The 16,575-nt window shown below is 39.1% G+C and overlaps 1 protein-coding gene across 1 annotated transcript; it reads right to left on the bottom strand.

Annotated features, from left to right (window-relative positions):
- Positions 1-1,047: 1,047 nt before the first annotated feature.
- On the bottom strand, positions 1,048-12,563 carry fem1b (fem-1 homolog b). The gene is made up of 2 exons (XM_008410889.3): positions 11,861-12,563; positions 1,048-2,932 (listed from the first exon to the last, which is right to left on the bottom strand). The coding sequence occupies exons 1-2, from the start codon at positions 12,193-12,195 to the stop codon at positions 1,297-1,299; spliced, it is 1,971 nt and encodes a 656-aa protein (XP_008409111.1). The 5' UTR covers positions 12,196-12,563; the 3' UTR covers positions 1,048-1,296.
- Between the last annotated feature and the right edge of the window lie 4,012 nt (positions 12,564-16,575).

Raw genomic sequence — 16,575 nt, 5'->3', positions numbered from 1 at the left:
ATGTTCATTTTGCTACTTAATAAAGATTAGAATACATACACTTTAATTATGAAAGAAACCAGAACAAATCCAGTACCAAGAGTTAGACCATATTCAAAACATGATCAACTTAAACTGGTTTTATTGATAATTTACCAATAATACCAAGGGGAAAAAAAAATATATATATATATATATATATATATATATATATATATATATATATATATATACACTACAGCACCAATCATCACCCTCATGCAATAATTTACAAACATAAAAGTTAGCAAGATAAAAGAAAATGGCCATAATTTGCCAAACATGCAGAGCAGCAAGTTGAGGATTTCATTTGCAAGGAGCTGCTAAGTCTAAAATGGCCAGCAGGGGGCATTTGGCCATTACCAATAGTGTTATTAGGCAGTTGTTGGGAGTCTGACATTTCCAACACAATCAAAACATTGAATAAGTCTTCAGAGACAACATGCCTCATAAATGCATAACCAGGACATATCCAGCAGCTGCATGGTGTGTGGATGGATGTACATCCACTCATGGAGCAGAATATAAAACACACTCCCGGTCATAACTGGGGTTATGACCCCTGACCCCTTAGAAATCTGTTGCTGGTAATTCTGTTCAATGCATTGATGAGTCAGAGAAATTGAAAACCCCAAACTTTTTTTCCAATGACATTTAAATGAAATATCTAAAGTCAAACAAATAGGAAAAAAAACATGTTTTCCTGAACATGTCTAATAGTTTGACCAAACAGCCTAATTCTGTCCAAACTATTTTTTTCTGAGCAGTTTAAGAAAGTTCTTTAAATAAATTCAATAAAATAGCTTTAATTTTAAAAATACAATTCATGAGATGAATACAGGGAACCTAAGCTAGGCTGGCTGTGCATTTCTTCATAGGCACTCGTTCATTTTGTCTGACAACCTTTTCACAGTAACATTGCCATGTTATATGACATAACGCAAAGGATGAAAGGACATGACTAACCTGCGTCTTCTCTGCATTTCAAAAATACACATTCACCAAACCGTCAGAAAATCTCTGCAGAACTTAAAAGGGATTTCTCTGGTTTATTGCAAAATAAATGAGCCATAGAAGCAATTCTACGCACATCAACCAGGACAGTCTGTTTATGCAGGTGTGTTAGTCTGCAAAACCAACATTTATAAAAAAATAGGTTTTATCAACATAAAAATGCTTTAAAAAACTTTACTGGTGATCTACTTTCAGCACCTTATGAATCCATTGTTTGAAAGAAACTACAGATTTGGCCCTACCTCTGACTTTTCTGATCTGAGTTCAGTGGAACTCCACAAACTCTTCCAGAGTTTTGGGAATCTGGTTGCGATAAGTGATCTGGTGCTGTCGGACAGCACGTGCTGCCAGGCACTTCAGGCTCATTTTCATCTGGGTCTTCAGCAGGATCTCAGACACACCTGTGGTACTTTTGTCCAGCGGAGTCTTCTTCTGCTTGTTGGTCATGTCTGTGTGGGCCCCAGCCTCGACCAAGTTGATGATAATGGCATGTAGAGTGAGGAAGTCACTAATTGGTCGGTTGTACTGGACAATAACGTGGAGAGGAGTGTTTCCTTCGTGATCCACTGCATTCACCTGAGAACCACAGTCCAGAAGCAGCTTGGTCACCTTGGCATTAGGGAAGCTGCAGACGTCATTGGTGTGAAAATCATCAACAGGTGTGCTGGAGCTGATGGCCAGGTGGAGCAGTGAGGAGCCTTCACGTGTCCGTGGATCCAGCTGGATCAGGTCATAAATGTGCTTGTTAATCTTGACTTGCTCCTCATCACTGCAGTTAGTCTTAGTGGAGATGCAGGCTAAATAAAGAAAAGTAAAAATATTGGATTCATAATTGTCCATGGCCTGTGGCAGCTCGGATTCAACCGCTTTGTCAACTCGAGCCATGCTGCGCTGAATCTCCAGAACACTGCAGCTGAGGACCTGCTCGACCGCTGAGGCCAACACCACCTCCTTCAGGTGCACCATCTGGGAGAACACCTGGGCAAAGCGCAGCAAATCTTTGTGCGTGTTCCGGTTCCCCTTTTGCCGGAGTCGAAGGGCATGAAGCCACAGTTTGATGCACTGCTCAAACTCCATGTTGTCTGCACAGACCGCTCCTCGATAAATGATGGGATGCGACAAGTCAATGTTGTCTGAGCCCATGATGCGTTCCCGAATCATGAGCCCCTCCATGTGCAAGGCATCCCTGTCCACCCGGATGGCTTCAAGCTGCTGGAGCGTTTTACACTCACTACGCCCCCCATAAGCTTCAATGGGTGGCAGCAAGTCCTTCACAATGATGTTGTCAGGGTCATAGTAGCGCTCCGTCATGGCCATGTGAAGGTACTGGTATGTTTTCTGGATGTCATAGTTCTCCCGGTCATTGGCAAAAGACGCCCCCAGCAGCTCCAAGGCCTCGATGCGACTGGGAGGGTCGCAGTCAGCATGAGCCATCAACAGCTCCACCACATCAGATTTACAGCTCTCTGCAGCTACCTTTAATGGTGTCATGCCATGTCCATTCATCCGCATGGCAGCCTGGGAGTCCATCAGCTCTTTCACAATTTCCAGATGGCCTGCCTCTGCTGCGAAGTGCAGGGCTGTGGCCCCGCAGTGAGCCTTGCCATTGACATCGGCACCCTGCTCCAACAAGAACTTAACCACATCCACATGGCCCCTATAGGCAGCGATCATCAAGCAGGTGTTGTTAAACTTGTTGGTAATGCTGATGTCGGCGTTGTGTTCCACCAGGTAGCGGACGATGTCCAGTCGACCATCGAAGCAGGCAGCCCGGAGGGGAGTGGAGTTGGTAATGGTTGTGTGATTGACGTTAGCACCATGGCTCACCAGGAGGTGAACTACCTCAAAGTGTCCGGCTCCAGCTGCACACCACAGTGCTGTGGCCCCGTCAATGATGTAGCTGAAACACACAAGAGACTGGATAAAATATCATGACAAGCCTGATCCCAGCAGAAGGTTTTCTAACTCAGAGCTGCAACATTTAAAGGGGCAGTGTTATGCCTTTTCTAGACATATTGTGCCATTTTATAGCACAATCAACTAACTATCAGGAGGAGGGCAGCCTGGCAGGTATGAATTAACAGGTGGTTGATGGAACATGGCAGGAGAATTACGACAAATCTGTGCAGCCTCCTCAAATTCAAAGACTGGGTGATTTATTATTAAATAATATACAGGGAGTCTTGAATTAAAACAATTGTCAGCATGTGCTTAAATGTGAAAATTCTTTTAGGATCTGGACTAAAATATTAAATTATTAGTAAAAAAATTGTACATTGTATTAAATTTATTAGTAAATTTATTCGGTCAAAATAACTAATTCATGATTATTATTAATTTCTTATTTAATATTTACAATTAATTTAGTTTGTAAGTTAAGTTCATTTCTTTCTTTCTGTTTTTTAGGGGTTTTTTGGCTCTAGTGGCCTTCATTTCACTGTAGATTGACCGAAAAGAAGGCAGCGGGGGAAGACATGCAGCAAAAGTCATAGTGGTTGGACTGGAACCTATGACGGCCGCATCCAGGACTCCAGCCTTTGAACATGTGGCTGATTGCTCTACATCAGGGGTCACCAACTCCAGTCCTCGAGGGCTACCGTCCTGCAACTTTTAGATGCGTCTCTGCTCAAACACACCTGGATCAAATAAACTGCTCATTTCCAGCCTATTGCAGAGAGGAATGAATGCTGGTGAGGAAATTCTGACATTTGGAGCAGAGGTGAATCTAAAAGTTGCAGATGGTACCCCTTGAGGACTGGAGTTGGTGATCCCTGCTTTACATCCTGTGCCATCGCCGCACCCATGTTCAGTTCTTTTTTTATATTTTAATATCTTTTGCTATTTTTTTATTTAGTATTTTGTTATTGAGAAATTGCTGAAGTACACTTCCCTACTGAATTTATTTTGTATCTAAAGTCTTACATTTTAATAAATACAGAGTTATATTCAGAAAAGATTCAACAACAAAGTATCACAGGAAAATTCATGTCCTATCATATTTATTAAACACAATATATTGCTAAATAATTGGGATTATAATAACTTCCATAATCTAGTAGCCAAAGTTATCAGCTGCTGTTAGCCATTTTATCCTTGTATTTTTGTGCCCGAAGATGCCTATCTCAATTTCTGAGTCTAGAACTGTAAAAGAGTTGAAGATGGCTTCCCCCTTAAATCTGCAGTAACTTTTACAAAAATAAAAGTTGGGTGTAGAACAATAGGCAGGCACCTATTGTTCTACACCCAATAGAATGTTTTTACATATTTGTTTAAAATATCACAATGTGACATGGATAATCTGTGAAAAGATCAAAATCTCTACCTCCTCCCACTGCTACTATTGACATCTACAGAAATACACCACTCCTAATCAAAAACATGTAGTCAATCAACCTTGTGTACGTGCCGCTAAATGTGGATTAACAACTTACCATTCCAGGAAAACCGTTTATCCGCTGTCATTGGTGGCCGTGCTAACTAGCCTAAGCATTCATAATGGGGCTGCAGCCTTCATTGTGGGGACCCAGCTGTAGCACGTCAGAGAGAAGGGGGAGGGTGTGAGCAGCGAGTACATGAGAGTGATTGACAGCAGTAAGACCCTCCTCCCGGCTCTGATTGGTTGTTTGAGAGTCACAGTGTATTGTGCAGATGACAACTGGACCTCAGGGAGAAGACAGAGAAGCTACATTTTTTCACAGTTTTATTATATTCTTTTATATTTAGGAGCATGTCATAGCAATGCATAGGGAAGAGCAGTCAGTCACTGCCTTCCATGCATTGCATGGCAGGCACCTATTGTTCTACACCCAATAGAATGTCTCTTTATTATTATTATTATAAAAATATAATTTATTATTCTTCCGTTACCGTTAATGCGGCTCGTACCGCTGTGTGCCCACCCACAAAAGTGGTATCAAAACGTGCGGCTCAATCCCGGGAAGTGAGCTATTATTTTTATTGGGGATCATTGTTACGACGGCGACGTAAAAAACGAGCAAAATTTCCAACTGCCGAAACGCAGAGTGTAACTGACACCAACTGCCGCTTTTTTAGTGTGAGAAACGGAGTGGAATTTTGACCCAAAAAATAATTTTGAAATCGCTCTCTTGGCCGCAAAACTTGTGCTATTGGCATGAAAGTTGGTCAGAAAATTGCACCGAATGCCTGCTCCGGTAAAATGTTTTTGAAATTTCTCTAGGGCTTACGGTTTTCTGTCCAGGTGCTTCAGAGCAAAGTGATGGGACATGACCAACTGACGCTCCTCCTCGGTGTTTTATATAGGATTTTGAAAAATTACTGAGCTCAGCGCACACCATATTTCTCTCATCAGTGCAATTACTGTGAATGACCTACAGATATGAATCACAGGACTATCGGAGAAGACAAATAACCCTCTCATACGCTTCAAACGGTTTTTGGATCGGCCTAACGGTTCCTGAACGGGAAGGGGTCGTTCAGACTGCTTTTTTCTTTAAAAGTGACTGGGTGTTCTCAAAGTTGCATGAAGTGTCTCTCTCACACACACACACAGCAGTTGGCAGAGGCTTAATCGCTATGGCAAACTGCTGGTTTGGACTACAAGGTCTCTGTAGTTCTAAACATGGCGAAACACCTTAATACAGAGGGCAGAGCAGAAGGTCAGAACTACAACATGGAGGATCATTCAGTTATTACAGAGGAGGGCTGAGCTGGAATTTAGAGCTACTTGCTGTTTTGGGCATTATATTGGTGGATTTACCAAACCACTGTTACACATTGGATTAGTGTGTCTGATTGAGATTTTTTGGTATTATCATTTTGTTGTTACTTTAGTTCATATTCAGTCTAATGTTAGTCAGTTTAAAGTGTTCTCTTCTTTAGTGTGTGTATGAACTAACCTGGGGGTCACAACTACCTGTTCATCTTCATGTGAAACAGTTTGACCGAGATTTGAACCGGGCTCAGACCGTAGATCAGATATCGCATCTGGAACTGGGTTGCTAGTTGTTTAGATAAATTGTTTTACGACCTTTGCTGTGTTTGGGTACAATGTTTTACGACCTCTGCTGTTTTTCCTCTGCTGTCTATCTTGCCTATTCTCCCTCTTTGAAGTTTGATAATAAAAGACAAGCTGTACCCAAAGATCTTCAGAATGCTCTATGAACGGCTCGGAGGAGCAGTTGACAGAGTTTTTCTCCTTTTGCAAAAGCTTGGTCATAAAATTCATATATGTTGTCTGTGGTTCTTTTATGTAGGTTCTAGGAAAATACCTATTTTATTATATTCTTTATAATAATTTAAAATGAAGCTTACTGAAAATGTCAAAATAAAAGCCCTGACATTTTTCACATCAGGTTATTGCTCTTTTGGGCTTTATGGGACTGGTTTAAACAAACCAGAGTTGCACATTGAATTAGGGTGGTCATTAAAATGAAGCTTACTGATACTTTCAAAATAAAAGCCTGCATATTCCTCTCACATCAGTGCACCGCCATAGGCGGTGCAATAATGGGTTTTTTTTTACCTTTTTTTTCTCAGTATATTAGCACAATGAGTAGCACTTGACTGCCCCTTAGTGCATTGCCTTGCGCAGCACACACAGCAGTTGGCTGAGGATTAATTACTATAGAAGAACTACAACATGGTAGAACTCTCATATACCACATATTGGGGCTGAGCTGGCATTTAGAACTACTTGCTGTTTTTGGCATTATATAGCTGGACTGTTACACATTGGATTAATGTGACCATTAATCCAATGTGTAACAAAAATGAAGCTTACTGAAAATTTCAAAATAAAAGCCTTGACATTTTTCACATCAGGCATTTCCTCTTTTGTGCTTTATGTGACTGGTTTAAACAAACTACTGTTACACTTTGAATTGGTGTGGTAGTTAAAATGAAGCTTACTGAAAGTTTCAAATTAAAAGTCTGCATATTCCTCTAGTGTTAGTACACCGCCATAGGCGGTGCAATAATATTAGCCTTTTTTATGTTATTTATTTATCAGGATAGGGAACTGCCTTGCACAACAAGGCAGTCCATTAGCATTAGTACATACATTAGCATTTCACTGCCTTTGACTAGTGCACTAGCACTTTTACCTAAAGTTAGCTATTAGCTAATTTTCTCATTGATTAGACATGTTTAGTATACTGAATGGAGCACGTAAAATGAAAACAACATGGTCCTGTTGATTTCACATGCTACTGCCAGCATTTAGGCTAACATTAGCATATTGGCTAATTTTAGCTTATGCATTAATTTTAACATAATGAATGGTACAAGTACAGCTTATTCAACATGCTTCTGCCTCTCCACAGGTTATTGACTACATTGCAGCTTTCTATAGCATTACTGCAAATTTTTAGCATCAGAATACTGGGTCCAAGCCGACGGGCACACTTTGGCATGCCCCTTTAAAATTTCTGCAGGAATTTTCTAGTAGATTATTTATTATTCTTCCATTATCGTTAATGCGGCTCGTACCGCTGCATGCCCACCCACAAAAGTGGTATCAAAACGTGCGGCCCGATCCCGGCATTGGAGCTATTATTTTTATTGGGGATCGGAGTTACGACGGCAACGTAAAAAGCAAAAAACGAGCGAAATTTCCAACTGCCGAAACGCAGAGTGTAACTGACACCAACTGCCACTTTTTTAGAGTGAGAAATGAAGTGGAATTTTGACCCAAAAATAATTTTGAAATCGCTCTCATGGCCGCAAAACTTGTGCTATTGGTATGAAAGTTGGTCATGGTAATCGCACCGAATGCCTGCTCCGGTAAAATGTTTTTGCCCTCTCATACACTTCAAATGGTTTTTGGATCGGCCTTACGGTTCCAGAATGGGAAGGAGTTGTTCGGACTGATTTTTTTAGTGAAACTGGCTGGCTCAAACAGGTAGAATTGTCTCCCCCTCTGTGTCTCTCTTACAGCTGGCACCCTGTGGCCTAATTACCATGGCAACAGAACACAGGCCACATGGCCATCTCTGTAACTATGGCAAACATTCAGTTAAAGCAGAGGTCTAGTATATAAGTGGTTTAACACAAACACTTTTAAACATTGGATTAGTGTGGCCATTTAGAATGATGTTTAATAACATTTTCAAAATAAAAGCCTTGATCATTTTTACATCCTGCAATTGCTCTATTGGTGATTAAAAAACTGGTGTTACCAAATCACTATTACAGACTGGATTAGTGTGGCCATTTAAAAAGACGATAACTGAACATTTCAAAATAAAAGCCTTGACCATTTTTACATCAAGCAATTGGTCTTTTGGGCCTTACATGACTGGTTTAACCAAACCACTGTTACACATTGAATTAATGTGGTCATTAAAATGAAGCTCACTGAAACTTTCAAAATAAAAACCTGCATATTCCTCTCACGTCAGTGCACCGCCATAGGCGGTGCAGTAATATTTAGCTTTTTTTTAACCTTTTTTTTTGCTCAGGATAGTGAACTCATTAACATTTGCACAAATTTTAGCATTTCACCCCGCTTGACTATATGCTTTAAACAGTTTTCGGATCACTCTTGCAGATCCTGAACAGGAAGGAGATATTCGGACTGCTTTGTTCAGAAAAACTAACTGCTTCAAACAGTTAGAATTCTGTTTCTCTCTTTGTGTCTCACTCACACGATAGTTGAGCTGCTCTTTAGAACTAAAATTACTGAAGGTCAGAACTACAACATGGCAGAACACTCAGATACCACACATTAGGGCTGAGCTGGCATTTAGAACTATCTGCTTTATTGGGAATTATAGCTGGACTGTTACACGTTGGATTAATGTGGCCATTAATCCAGTGTGTAACAATAATGAAGCTTACTGAAAATTTCATAATAAAAGCCTTGACATTTTTCACATCAGATAATTGCTCTTTTGGGCTTTATGCGACTGGTTTAAACAAACTACTGTAACACATTGAATTGGTGAGGTAGTTAAAATGAAGCTTACTGATGGTTTCAAAGTAAAAGTCTGCATATTCCCCTCAGGTTAGTGCACCGCCCTAGGCGGTGCAATAATATCAGCCTTTTTTATGGGTTTTTTTTTCACAGGATAGTGAACTGCCTTGCGCAGCAAGGCAGTTCATTAACATTAGCACAAATGTTAGCATTCCACTCCCCTTGACTAGCCTTTTACCTAAAGTTAGCTATTAGCTAATTTTCTCATTAGACATGTTTAGAATCCTGAATGGAGCAAATAAAATTAAAAGAACATGGTCCTGTTGCTCCACATGCTACTGCCAGCATTTAGGCTAATTTTAGCTCATGAATTAATTTTAACATTATGAATGGTACAACTAAAGCTTAGTCAACATGCTTCTGCCTCTCCATAGGTTATTGAATACGTTGCATCTTTCTTTAGCATTAATGCATCAAGACGCTGGGTCAAAGCCGACGGGCACACTTTGGCATGCCCCTTTAAAATTTCTGCAGGAATTTTCTAGTTTGTTTTGTACAGCACATTTTTAGCAACAGTGCCTGGGCAAGTCTTTTAAGTCTTAGTAAGAATACAATGTAACTTTATTTATGGTTTTAAATTTACCAACTTAGTACTGAATACCAACTTAGTACTGAATAAATTATTATCCTAATATTTTCCACAATTACATCATTTAAAGGACATTTTCCTCTCGATCATCGCTCCTTTTCCAATTTATGTTTACAGGCTTAAGGAAAACCTTAAGCTCTCATATTACATCAACAAAATATATTTCTAATCAACATGCATATGGGAGCTTTAGGTTTTCCTTCCATTTTGTCATGCACTGAGGAAAAAATCATATCTTATAAACAAGAAAACTATGTCTATATATTTGTTTGGCCTCAAAAACCAACATTGTTGCTCAAACAGTTCAATGTAAGAATCCTGTGGATATGTGTTTTAAGTCTTAGTAAGAATACAATGTAACTTTATTTATGGTTTTAAATTTACCAACTTAGTACTGAATAAATTATTATCCTAATATTTTGCACAATTACATCAAAGAAACACTTTAGGTAGTTTTTTCCTAGCTTTTTCTTTTTTTAATTATACAAAATATTAGTGCTGCAGATTTATACAAAAGCTTGGTCTAAATGTGTTTGGATTAACACTGCCGTACAGCTTGGACTTCTAACAACTTATCCCCTCAAACCTTTACCAACTCAGGATGTTGTGGATGTGACTGTACCCAGACTTTTATCTGATTAGAAGGCTTCTTAGGCTGGACATCCATTTCCATTACACACCGGCAACCATGCAGTATGTTAATAAGCTTAGTCAAACTGAAATTGACTAAATTGTTGAACATTTAATATGCATTTTTGTCATCTTCCTGGTTAACTGGCTCAACATAAATAGAATTAAAGCAGAAGATGTTGCATAATACATGACAGAATTTGGTACCTGTGACGTACTGACTGGGTGTGGTCAGCTGAGTTTCAGTTTCCAGAGAAGCAACAATGGATCTCAGTAGCGAAGTAATCTCAAAACCAATAGTTTGATCAAAGCTTAAATTTATTTGATCTAATTTAGTGTTAAATACTAAGGCCATCACAGTGAGGGATTTTAACATTTATGTTGACACTGAAAGGGATAACCTGAATTTAGTTTTAAATGCTATTTTAGACTCAATTGGCTTTACTCAAAGATTTATTGTCCAACCCACCACTGTGGCCTATTGCTCTAAAAGTAGAGTGGAAGAGAGATCTTTTAGTTGTGAAGCTCCTTTCCTGTGAACCAGTTCCCAGTTTTAGTCCATGAGGCAGAAAACCTGTCTACTTTTAAGACTACGCTTAAGACTTCCCTTTTTGATAAAGCAAAGATATTTGTCCAGTCACTGGACGAGTGGGAAGTAAGGACAGGTAGATTGTATGGTCCGATCTGACAGGGAGGAAATGCAGTCCAGAAAAACATTTCTTCCTGGCTCTTCCTTGCTCAAACCTCATTCTAAAGGAGTTATCCTGATGTAGGTTGTTGGAGGACAAACAGACTGCTTTTACTCACTCTAGTGAGGAAAAATTTGGTATTTGCTGTTATTTAAATTGTTACCTTTATGATTTCTAAGTTTTGTTCTCTCCAAGCTAAACAGTATTCCATTTAGCTGCGGGACCTTCCTGGAGGAGGACATCGGCTGAGATAAAGATGCCAGCAACTAATCGTTCCCCTCTCCTGCTATTAACTTTTTACTTTTCATTAACAAAATGTTTTTCTACATCAGCTCCTCTATTACTTTTTTGTGTATTCTCAAACCCCTAGTCAGTCATGCCCCAACAGTCATGGCCTGTTAAAAGGACAGTTTTTCCTCTCCACTGTTGACAAATCCTTTGTCCTCATTATTTCTGTTCTGCCATTCAATGTCAACTTCGGGATCTTAAATGGAAATATGGATGCTTTAAAAAAATCCCATCCAATCTTTCATAATATTAAAAAAGATTATCAAAGGTACAACCTGTATAATGCATCAATGTATATTGTATATATATGTATATTATACATTGTCCCCGTTTTAAATACATTGTATCCTGGTAATAACACAGTTGGGCTTATTGATGAAGTTTTGATCTGCTCAATATCCATGTTTTTTAGTAAGGTTAAAGTTTCTTAACGTGTGTAATTTTAATAGACTAAAATGCATTAGTGTGCATAATGAGCCCATATACGTGATTCGTTTCTCAATTTAACTACAAAAAGTAACTTTTCAATGATGTTCAAATGTATTGAGATGCACCTCAATATCAACCAGGTCTAAGCAGATTGGTTTAGAAACAGGTAGGTCTAACATGTGCTGTACACGGACAGCATAATAGCTGGCTGAACTAAACACGGACAGAGGATATCTCTGAGGGACCTACCCGTCGAACCGGACCGTGCCAGTCTGTTCCGTGTCCACTTTGTAGTGGTCCAGGAGGAGACGCACCACATTGTCGTGTCCGTTCCGTGCTGCGATGATAAGAGGAGTGGACCTTTGGCCGGCCAGATGAGTCACGTAGCTCAGAAGGAAACGAGTCTCCACCTCAGAGTGGTTGAGTAGAAGTGCGGCCAGTGTCAGGACCCGACCCTCGCTGGCTGCCTTATAAACGTAGCCGGCCAAAGACTCCATAGGAGCCCAACAGACAGCGATGTTCAACTTTCTCTTCTCAGCTCGTAAACCCTGGTGTGCAGTCCTCCAAAGGAAGCCGCCTCCCATTAAAATATCATAATGAACCAATGCGACCACATGGAATTGCTTGTTCCTTCTTTACAGAGACGTTTACTTAGTAAAGATTCTACAACTTAAGTAGCCTACAGAGAGCGAACCGCCACAGGGTTGGAGAGTCTAGGCAACGAGTGCCTAAAGTTGCTAGCTAACCGGTTAGCTCCTGTGTTTAATAATAGCTAACTGCTTAAAAACCAGTCCAGGATAGGGCTTTGGTTGTTTAAAGTTAGTTCCCGGGTTCTGCACTCCCAAGGGATCCATGCCATGCGGTGTCAGTCAAAAAAATTTAAACAAGGAGGAAAAAATGAAACAACTAAAACTGCAACTTTCACCTTTGCGACTAAGTGATTTGCCGGAAGTAAGAGTTCGACACAAAAATAGGTCCGACAGGAACTGTTTTCCACCGTTGATTGTTCCGAGAGGCACAACATTGTTCTGGCACATCTTAGAACTAGTTACTAGACCCCCTGTAACTCAACATCTACAATCCAGCCTTGACTCGTCTCCCCAGGCAGTTTCACAGAAACTCAGACCTAGAGACCTAAACAGTGTGCATTTAAGTTATTGGAGACTTTATAGGATTGGCAATGTCAGCAACAATTGCAGTGCAGGAGACGGTAGGGCCAGAGTTTTACGTCACCCCAGTGGCCTCATTCATTAGTGACAACAATTTCTTTGTTTGTGAGCTCTTCTGTCAGTCTGATTATTTCTAATTACATCTTATAAGCTTGACACTTCCAACTCCAGTTTCAGAACTGAAGAAGCTTTTTGGATGAGGTGAAATGTTTATGAGATAACAACAGATTCAATTCTAACTATTGCTTGTTTAGTAGTTACTGTTGAGGAAAAATGACTATTTTTAGTGTTCTACACAGTTTAAACCTTTTAGAACAAATTTCTTAATTTTGAACAGGTTTCTGTTAGTGATTTGAAACCAAATACTATTGCTGGTGTTGAGGAAAAAATGACTATTTTTAGTGTTTAACACAGTTTCAACTTTTTAGAACAAATTTATTAATTTAAATCTGTTAGTGATTTGAAACAAACTATTGCTGGTTAAGTATTGACCTGCAGAGAGCTCTCTGCAGGTCAAGAGCTCAGACCATCTTTATCATTAAAGACATGAGGTCATAAATTAACATATGCAGGAAGGTGGAGGACAGTATCACTTGAATTACTGTGAGAAAGGGAACTTGGGTCGGTTCACGTAACCAGGATGAGAAGTCTTCCAAAACTAACATCTGACATGGTGCAAAAACTGAATATAACAGAAAATGTTTTAAATCACTAACATTTAATTTGTAACACATTTTTCTTAGTTATTAATAACATGTTTTGACTGAAAATTGTATTATCTTGTTTAGAATTAATTTAAGCAATGATGAATGTATTTGAAATTGTATTATTTCTGACTATATTAGAATCAAATGAAAATGTTTTATTTAGTATTAGAAAAATACTTTGGTTTATGGTGAATGAATGTCTTAATTTTTATTTGAATATTATATTAGGTTAGAAACAGGAATTGTACTCCATTATTTTCTGTTGATATGAACTATTGCTTTTGTTTGATATCAGTACTAAACTTTGGAGATGCTGAGTGCAGAAGAACAAATAGGGTTTTTGGAGATAACTTTTCATTGAATTAAAATACAGTATTAAAGGTTTGTTCCTGGCAGAGCGGGAGAGAAACCAGAATTTCACAGCTACCTGTGAGGTTCCTTCATCTGTTTCTCTTTGCCCAGATGGCTGTAGAGCCTCAGGAGGCCGGATAGTGTTAAGAAAATAAATGTAAAATAAGTTAGTTTTAAAATTTATCATGACTTGATTGAAATACTCTTAATATAGTTTTAAAATTTATAATATATTCTGACCTATTGATCTTTATTTTACTTGTAGTTAAAGCAGATTGTTTGCCAAGATCTCTGATCTGCCCTTTGTCTGGACAGTGGTGGAGAAAGTACTCAAAAAATGTACTTAAGTAAAAGTACAAATACACAGTCAAAAATGTACTCAAGTAAAAGTCAAAGTACCACATTAACATTTTACTTATGTAAAAGTAAAAAAGTGCTGGCTTTTAAAAATACTTAAGTATTAAAAGTAAAAGTACTCGCTGAATGCATTACCTAATCGCTAATATCATTAAGTGTGCCGATTGTATTTAATTTTAATACATCAGAAATGTGTTTATTTTAATACATTTCTGGTGTATTAAATGTGCCATTTTAATGCCACATTTCTGCCATTAAAATGGAACACGTTTAACCACAGATTAAACGTGTTCTTATTGTGTTTATTCTCTGTAACAGTTTAGACTTAGATATGTGATTCTATGGATCATAATTTCAGGGGTGGAAACATCTTGTCTCCTGTCCTAACATAGCATGAACTTCATTAGTGACATTTATTTAGAAAGAAATCCAACTGAAAGGGGATGGAAAGAAGGTGAGGGGAGGCAACCAAGGAGCCATGTAGCAGAGTTGTAGTCAAGACCACCGAACCCGAGACCAAGACCAGCGCCCCGCGCTAAATGACACAATTAAATTAATAAAATTAAGTTTACCTATCAAAATTGGTTCTCAGATTGATCTGAAAGATCCCTTTCCCATAAAAACACCTAGATATTAAATACTTAGAGCTGAAATATATTTAACCAGTATCAATTCATTCTGTTTTGCTTTCATCGCTGTGCTACAATCCGCAGAGGTCCCCTGCCATCCCTAGAAAAATAACGCCCTGGGCGGTCAGAAACCACAACTGAAACATTGCAATTAACGGTAAATAAAGTTCAACTATGAACACTGTCCAAGGGCGCAACAAGTAACTAAGCAGAATGAGCACCGTGACTGTTCTCACCCTCCCTCCCACTGCGATGTTTGCCACCATGACAGGAAACGAAATCAATCAATGAGCAATGAGCATGCTCTGTGTTCATACATTCAACTTTTACTTATTCAGCGATTAAATAAATGTGTGTATGTGTATATATATGTATATATACATCTACTGCAGTATATATCTACTGCAGTGTACACAAGAACAAAGAACCGCTCTCAGTGAGGCTTCAGTCCTTAGGACTTAGTAAAGATCCGTCCAGAAGAATCGGATCGTTCCTGAATGTCATACCACTATATTGCAGACTTTGGTCACAGCGTTGTCCCATATATGCGACACCTCAGTCAACACACAATAATTCAGCGCATGAGTGACAACTTTTTTTCATCGCAGATGCAAGATGTGTCTCTGTGGACGTGATGCTTTGTTAGCATCACGTCCACAGATTTTACCTTTCTTTAAGCTTTCCTTCCAAGTGACGCTAAAAGTTGGACGAAGTCCCGCCGTCTGTGAAAGCGAAGCGCTGCTGATTTTACATGTCGCCATATCTTATGATTTATGCAGCTATTATCGATTAGACATCTCCTCCCGCTCAGAGGAAACCACTGCGCATGACTGGCGCTCCGCGTGCGAGTAAAGGTGGAGGCGATGGGTGACAACAGACACTAAGTCACGTTATCCCTGAACTTCACATTTTAACGGAAGAAAGCACAATGCGACTTGGATGTAACGAGTAACGCGACAATTTTGTAGAAATGTAGTGAAGTAGAAAGTACAGATACTTACTGTAAAATGTAGTGGAGTAAAAGTAGAAAGTAGCCATTATAACATCTACTTAAGTAAAGTACAGATACACGAAAACTGTACTTAATTACAGTAACGAAGTCCTTGTACTTCGTTACTTCCCACCACTGTGTCTGGACAACAATCAGTAGGAAGTTCTAGCTTTTCACACTGATCTGTGAAAGCCATAAACCACCATGAATTCGGAGAGTCTGCTTCCACCTTATTTAACAAAAGAAGGAACTGGTGTTTGATCTTGTGAACAACTCGCAGGGATTTTCTAAATTAAAAAAAGGGCCAGAGATGCCTTCCAGTTGGTCAACTAGAGATAAGCCTTATTTGAATACATTAAAGAGGAAAACACACCTACAGGTATAAAAATTTGTGCACAAGGGAAATAATTCAGAAAAAGCTGATTTTAGTTTACTTCTGCACCAGCTCTTTCTCCAAGGACGTCCTTGATATTTCTCTGTCTTCTTGTCTCAGGTAACAATGTTTGCATCTGTGTTTCTCCAGTTTACTGTTTTATCTTATACTTTCTTCTGATTGGATTAAATTCTGTAATTCTGCATTGTTGTGTTTCTGTCCCCACACGTGGCCACGCGAGATAACCCGGGATCAACAGGAAGAATCAGAGCCAGATTTTTTTGCTAAATTTATTTGTATAAAAAATTCGTCCTTAACATTATATTGGAGCCAATTATGTGTACTTTTGTTTTCGGTCACTAGATGGCGCTGTCAGCTCCAATATAT

Source organism: Poecilia reticulata, chromosome 6 (genome assembly GCF_904066995.2).
Source record: "Poecilia reticulata chromosome 6, P_reticulata-male-v2, whole genome shotgun sequence".
Lineage (NCBI taxonomy): Eukaryota > Metazoa > Chordata > Actinopteri > Cyprinodontiformes > Poeciliidae > Poecilia > Poecilia reticulata.
This window is presented reverse-complemented; position numbering and strand designations above follow the sequence as displayed.

Bases quoted from the DNA above. Each gene is read 5' to 3' on its own strand.
- fem1b (XM_008410889.3), bottom strand. From the start codon at position 12,195: ATGGGAGGCGGCTTCCTTTGGAGGACTGCACACCAGGGTTTACGAGCT. The intron at 2,933-11,860 runs GTAGGTCCCTCA...TGTGTGTTTCAG, and splicing joins GGCACGGTCCGGTTCGACGG to CTACATCATTGACGGGGCCA.